Below are 7324 nucleotides of genomic sequence, written 5' to 3' on the forward strand. Positions count from 1 at the left end.
GCAGCAGCAGCAGCAGCGTTCTTTTCTTCCAACTTACAGTATAATCCAACAACCAGATAATTTAGAAAGTGAAAAACTGCACAAACCAGTACTAACAGCCATGTAGAGACCTGAAGCATAGGAAGGAACCTCAAGAGAGATCTATTCTACTTCTGCTGTCCCAAATCTCTAATAACTATAGCTAAACCATGCCTAGCAGATGTTTCTGTAACCTGTTCTTAAAAAACTCTGATGCTGGATGCTTCACAGCTTCCTTGGCCGAAGTATTCATATTCCTTTGCTTCACTATCATCACTGTTACAAAGCAACTCCTTCCCACCTTCCCTTGAGATAGATGGGTTAGGGCAGAGAAGAACACTCCCATCTGTCCTCTACATCAGCCTAGCCAGGGAAATGGATTTGAGCTGTTTGGTATGGCCCCAGCGAACTTGTCCAGGTTAGAAAAAGATGAAATAAGCAGCCAAGGACATTCATGCTTCCTTCTGGACTGAAGTCTCTTTACACCTGAATGAATATTTCCAGCAGCAGAGAAGTTAACGCCAGTTTGCCCTCCTCCTCTAGCTGGGTTCAGGTTGGTGACCTGTTAACTGTAAATCAAAAGCAAGTCACAGAGTACCAGCTCACTGCGGAGAAAAGTCAACCAAGCCCTGGGCGTTTTGCCAGTGCTAATGAGGAGTGGGACAGCCAGCTCTTGGCTCCCCTCCAGCAAGGCTCATGGCAGCCCCGACACCTCTCATGCCTGGCGATGCTTTTGTGCAGCGAGGTGATACATGGTTGGAGGCCTTGACATCCAGGAAGGAAACCATGCTGCAAGTGTCCTCCAAGTTTCAGGCAGATGGTTGGGGAGGAGAGGGCGAGATTATTCTCAGCGCCTTCATTTGTTTGTTCAGAGTTTTTCTCCCTTTCTCACTCTTCTCATGTGTCATTGTGCAATCATTTTCCAGGGTGTAACTTTTCCACAAGTTTTGGACAAGTGTTTTGGACAAGATGTATTGCAGATGTCAGTTTAAGAGATTAAGGGGGTTCTTTTCTGGAGCCCGTTTTCTAGTTGTGTGTCATTGGTTTCCTTCCTCCTTGAACAGCCATGGTTTGCATTGAATGTTCCTGTGGTTGCCCTTGCAGTTTAACCTGGTGTGTGAGGACTCCTGGAAGCTGGACCTCTTCCAGTCATGTGTGAACGCCGGGTTTTTTATTGGATCCGTGAGCATTGGCTACCTAGCAGACAGGTAAGCAGTATGTAGACGGGTGTGAGATGAACTGTTTTCTCTGGTTATCTGCTTTATGCATGTCGCTGAATAACTTCCATGATTCAAAGGGGAAATGAACGCAAGTAAAACTTGATTAAAAAGGCCCATGTGTCACTTACAAAGGGGGTGGACAGTGGTTCCTAAGCCTCTGCTTTCAAAGACTGTTGTGACCCAAGAATCCATGGAAATGCCATAGTGTTTCTCCACTTTCATAGCTTCTCCATGGCTGCATGGGGAATTTGTATATTCACAGATGAAGAGATTTTGGGTTTGTTCACAGTGGCAAACCGCAATGTGAGCTCAAAGTTTAAGATGAAACTTTAACTCACATGCGATCTGTTTGCCCATCTTTGTGATAAATTTGTTTCACATTAATTTTAACAGCATCCAGATGGCCATAAATCAGTTTCAAAATAGAATAGTTTTTCTCAGATACAGAAATAGAAGTTGCTCCTTCTGAAATTTTCTTTGGTTTCCCTTTTTCTAGTTGGCTCTCTATGTAGCCACTTCTAGACCTTGTTATCCCTCATCTCCTCTTTTCCACCACAAGTGTCATTGTGCCATGTATCTGCCCAGTAGTGTTATTTTTAGGTTAGACTCTAAACAAATTTAATGCTTTGTAAGTGATCTTCCTGGGCATGTTTACGAAATTACAGTAAAATTACAAGAGATCTGAGACTGGAATTTAAAGGGATGAGGGTAACACAGGATGAAGAATCCTTCTGTAGAGTCAGTCTGTCTTGGAGGAATGTCTTTTTTTTTCTGTATTCTCAGGACATCAGAGAGCACAATGAGCAATAGCCTTTTCCTCCCGTGCTGATCAGGCCCCAGAATCATCTCTGTTGGACAGATACTGCCACCATTCCCTTCTTTTAACTTTCCCCCTCCTCCAAGGGGGAAGGTCTATGGGAAGGGGCACAGCTGTCCCTCATAGTAGTTTTGTAGTGTCACAAAATAAGGATGGGTCTGTGATTGTCTTGCTGGTCCCTGCTCCCATTTTCATTGCGGGCAAACACATCATCAGTTAGGTTGTGTACACGTAAGTAGCTACCAGGGTCCTAGCTAATGCCAGCCTGTCCCTCTGTGTGGACAAACCTGCTTGTCAAGAAGGTCACCTTTGCACAGATTGGACAGACCACTTTCCAGTCCTCAGTAAACCATTACCTTACTACCAGTGAACCAGATCATGTTTATTTCAGGTGTTCTGCTTAAATGGATTTTACATCAGAAGATACTGATTTATCACAGTAACTCATCCTGGTCACATCTTGTGTGTGGCTACAGCTTTGGCATAAGGTTCTCTTGGGTGAAAGATATCAAATGACTACAGGAGTACTGCGAAGATCCTACATCCAGTCTTCAGTATGGGGCTAGAGTCCCCTGTCTGATTCGAAAGACAAAGGTTGACACACACCAATTTTTGCTTTTCTTCACATACATTTGGAAGGATCTCGGTTTCTTTTTCATCTTGGAAATGTATGTCACACACACACACACACACACACACACACACCATCCTCTCTTTCCCTTAAATCCAAATTCCTGTCTTCTGGCCAATCATCTAGTGAATTAGAAAGCATTCCATCCTTTTTCCGAGAACTGACACTCAGATAACAATGCACAGCTGATGGAAGCAAAGGAAGGGATATGTAGCAGCTGCTCATCCAGGCATGACAGGACATGGAGCAGCAGTAAGCAGATCCTGCGACCAGCAGAGGTGCCACTCTTCAGATCACCTTTTCAGCACAGAGGTGGATTAAGCAATCATGTTCCCTAGCAAAGGCATTTCTTGGCAGTGTATGGCTGTGCGAACCAATAGAAACCGGAGCTCCCAAACCCTCAGCCGTTTATATCTGAAATGCTCTCTGTGTCAAAATACTGAAGGATCTTTTTACCATGGCTTATTATCAAGCAAAAGTATGAAAAGACACGAGGGAGTAGGATATCATTGCTGCCAAGATAAAGCACATGCATGTCATAGTGTCGAGGGGTTTTTCTACTGCTCTGCTCACTGCTGTCCTGCCCCAGTTCACCATGGTCCCTCCGCTGCAAGCATTCAAGAGCGATACAAAATCCCATACCGAGCAAGTGTTATTCTTAGGGCAAAAACAAACAAAGAGCCCTCAAATTTAGGAGAGGGACTGGGGAAAATCCTCATGAATTTTGTGTTTCCTGGATTTGAGATATTCATCTTCTTCTTGTCAGACAGCCTGAGTGCAGCTGGAGTGCTGGTTTTCCTCTGCATGAGATCGCTGCAAACTGCTGTACTCAGGACACCTCCTGAAAACGTTTCAGGTGCTTCAGGGAAGGTTTCATAAGCTTTGCAAATGTGCTTCTCTCTGAGGGATTAGACCTACTCATCTACTTGATTGGTCTCGGGGCACACATCCAGATGCTGACTGACATTCAAGGGCCATAGGTGTCTTGGAAATTGGCAGTCCTGTGCCCCTAGGGAGCTCCCGGGGTCAGTGCTAACATGCAGCATTGCACCTCTCCCATTCAGAGCTGGGCACTGGGAAAGGACCTTTGCTGGAGAGGACTCTGCTCGTGGTCTGACAAGGCTCTCTTGAGCTGGACTTCAAGACAAGTCAAAAACATCTGTATGTCAGGGTCCTGACAGAAGGAAAGTTTGAGCGATGGGATCTGCTGATGTTATTGTGGAGAACAGAACATTTATTTTGGCTGGCATTTATTATCATGCTATTTTTGTTAGTGGACATCCACTGGTTTAATGGTTTTTATAAATCATACTTCTAACAATATATATCTCTGTCAGATAGAAAACAAATGCCCTTCCAGCGTTCCAGTAAGCTTGTTTCTTTTGGAAACAATTTATTTCCATCAGTGAGTCACGGTGATACAAGGAATGACAAATAACAGGGATGTACAAAACCCTCTTCAAGAGCTCAATAGTCAGCCAAGATTAATGAGAAAATAGGTAAAGATCACAGTTATTGAACAAGGTCCCCACTAAAAAGCTATGAAAGCTTTGACAGATGGGCTGAAGAGCCATATCAGAGCATTTCTTGAACTCATCAGCTAAGTCATTATCCAGAAGTGAACAATAGCCTGAAAACAGGACAGGAGAGTCCCCTGGGCTTCCATTGAGATGAAAAATGTTGCAAAGGGAAGAGCAGGTACAGACTCCTACTCAGAACAAACAGAATAAGGTGACAGGGACCACCTCCAGCCTCTTCAAACCCTTTGCTCTGCCACCATGCCCTGCCAGCAGCTGAGCCTCTTTCTTCTCTTTTCTGCTCTCCCTCTGCAGGTTTGGCCGCAAGCTCTGCCTCCTGGTCACAGTCTTCATCAGCGCGGTCTCAGGGGTTCTGATGGCCTCTGCACCCAGCTACAGCTGGGCAGTGATCTTCCGCCTGGTACAGGGGTTCGTCAGCAAGGCGGGCTGGCTGACCGGCTACGTCCTCAGTTACGGCAGCTTGCAATTACATTTTGGGGGGAGGAACCCCCTGTCTAGCAGCAGGGCTGACCCCCACTGGTGCCATCCAATTTTTAAGGAATTGCATGGAACGATAGCAGAGACACTGCTATTTACTGCCAAACAGCACCTCTTTACTTGAATCCAGGTGTTTAAGACCCAAGCTTGCACCTGCTTGTAAACATAAAGGGAATAATTAGGAGGCAGCTCTGAAAACTAGGGAATGTTCATACCTGGAGAAGCGTGTGCCAAAATGAAGGACAAGGTCTAGAGACAAGAACTAACTGAAAGCACTACGAAGATGTATAATGCTTTTCCAGGAAAGGCAGCAAGCAGGGAGATGAGGGCTAACACTTGTGTTTGACAGCTTGGGTGCCAAAACAGTTTTTGCTGTGCTGTTTCAGGTGCTTGGAGGGCAGGGAGGCTCTGTTCCCAAGCCGTAAGCGAGGAGGGAGATGGAGGCAAGCAAATTCCAGCTGTCTATTTTATTTTCCCATTTTAGTTCTTAGCTAGGAGTCGGAAGAAGAAAGCACCCTTTGGCTCGCATCGATGGGTGGGGGCCTGACACCACCCTTGAAGGCAAGGGTAAAGTCTCCAGCTGACCAGTGGAAGAGGAAGGGTGGGGACTTGCCCTGTAATTTACACCAGGGACCCAAAACTGCTCCACTTTCCTATCTAAACCTATGCCTGCACGCCGTGACGCAAGGGCACAGATAAGCACAGAGCTCCATGTGGTTTTAGCTGGCAGGAGTTACATTCCCCCAGCTCTCCAAACCAATTTATTTTTGCTCATACAACTGACCTTTGCAGTTGCAGAATTTGTTGGCCCAAACTACCGGAGGGCAGCGGGCATCACTTACCAGCTTGCCTTCACGCTGGGACTCCTCATCCTCACCGCCCTGGCTTACGCGCTTCCACACTGGAGGTGGCTCCAGCTCACAGTCACACTGCCCAATTTCTTCTTCTTGCTCTATTATTGGTAAGTGCCCACTCCTACAGCTCCCAGCAACACCAAGCCACATCGATAAAACCAGGGGACTGAAGCTGAGAGCTGAAGCTTCTCTGTAGGGATTGGCCATAGTGCTACATGTAGGATTTCCAAGACAGCATCAGATGAGATCTGGCATTTTTCTTGCCCATGGGTTTAGTCTGAATCACCTAAGAGCAAGATTACCTGCAACGCATTGCAATGCTTCTGTGTTTAGAGTCCTTGCCACCCATTAAAAGATAAGAAGTCATTATTTCTTGAACAGTATGTGAGCTGCTGTGAGAAGTGAGTTTTTCTAATCATCGATTAAAATTGTTTGGGTTTTTTAATGCAATCAACAGGCTTTTGTTGACTATTTATAAAAAAAATGAGTAAAAATGCTCCCTAGAAAATTCTGTAACTACATCAGGGAACAGATTTGGGAGGGTTTTTTCCTTTGGTCTTTTTATGAAAGGTTATTTTTAACATGGAAGATCAGGTTTACAGCTGTTCTTCTTTATACCCACAGATTATTAGTCATTTCTAAAACATGTCAAAAGAATTTTATCAGAGTAATATTTCCAAACTATAATAAACTGGGCTTAGCCTTAAATATATATATATATATATATATATATATATATATTAAAAATCAGGCTGCATTGTCACTCAAGTGGAGCACAAATCCGAGTACAATCACTGACAGCCACAGCTACCACTGAGTTCCGTACAACCCATGGATATTCAGTACACCTTAGGATCCTAGCCTGAGAAACTCGATTCGGTTTTCATTTTCTGTGTACCACTGACATACATTTTCTTTCCCTGTAGCTGTCATGCTTATATGTGTTGCAGGTGTCTGCCCGAGTCTCCCAGGTGGCTAATAGCTCAAAAGCAAAATGACAAAGCTATGGAAGTTATTAAACACATCGCCAAGGGAAATAAGAAGTTACCTCTCTCTTTCCAGGTGACTGCACTGCATTTGCTGCATGTGTGCAAACAGTGTTTTGGGTTTAGGACTGTTTTGTGTTTAGAGTAGGGAGCAGCTTGGTGACAAAAAGCACTGCAGTTCCCTAAAGCAAAGGCAAGTGAGTTTTCTTCAGTTTGACTGCCTAGAACCCTCACAGAGTGTATTTGGGAAAAGAGGCTCGCAAAAACAGCCAGAAGACAAGAAAAACTCTTCCTTTAAGTATCAATCAAAAATAAACTCACCAAATCTTATGACTAAAAATCCCAGAACACCTTTACTCATTATTTGTTACATGCTGCTCCATACCATGCAATAGCCTCATACACATAGCTACACAGATATGAAGACTGGTTATATAAATTTTCGTGCTTCCTTTTCTCAAAACACTCTGGAGAAGCTATTTTGCCCCCAGTCACTTAACTGGCAAATGAAAACCCCCATCCTCCCATTAATCCAGAAGAAAATATGCATTGTAGTGCTTCCCACCCTCTCCCCTGCCTACTGTAATCTCTTGTTCTGTCACTTGTGCTCCCAGAATCTCAGCTCCAAAGATGAAGATGGAGAAAAGCCAAAACCTTCATTTCTAGACCTGGTCAGGACACCTCAGATCAGAAAACACACGTTTATTTTGATGTACAGTTGGTAAGGGAAGGCTTTTGCAGCCCAAATGGAGGTGTGTGATTTGGTGCCCTAAATCGTCAACA

General features: G+C 44.5%; 1 protein-coding gene across 1 annotated transcript in view; it reads left to right on the forward strand.

Annotated features, from left to right (window-relative positions):
• Positions 1-7324, forward strand: part of LOC308065070 (solute carrier family 22 member 2-like) — a gene marked incomplete at its 3' end in the record, with an annotated part of 37388 nt that overhangs the window by 21374 nt on the left and 8690 nt on the right. The window contains 5 exon segments of the mRNA XM_080390589.1: positions 1123-1226; positions 4519-4673; positions 5494-5662; positions 6506-6617; positions 7156-7262. Coding sequence (XP_080246715.1) covers positions 1123-1226; positions 4519-4673; positions 5494-5662; positions 6506-6617; positions 7156-7262 — 647 coding nt within the window.

This window comes from Falco punctatus (genome assembly GCF_963210335.1).
Source record: "Falco punctatus genome assembly, chromosome: 5".
In the NCBI taxonomy this organism is placed as follows: Eukaryota; Metazoa; Chordata; class Aves; order Falconiformes; family Falconidae; genus Falco; species Falco punctatus.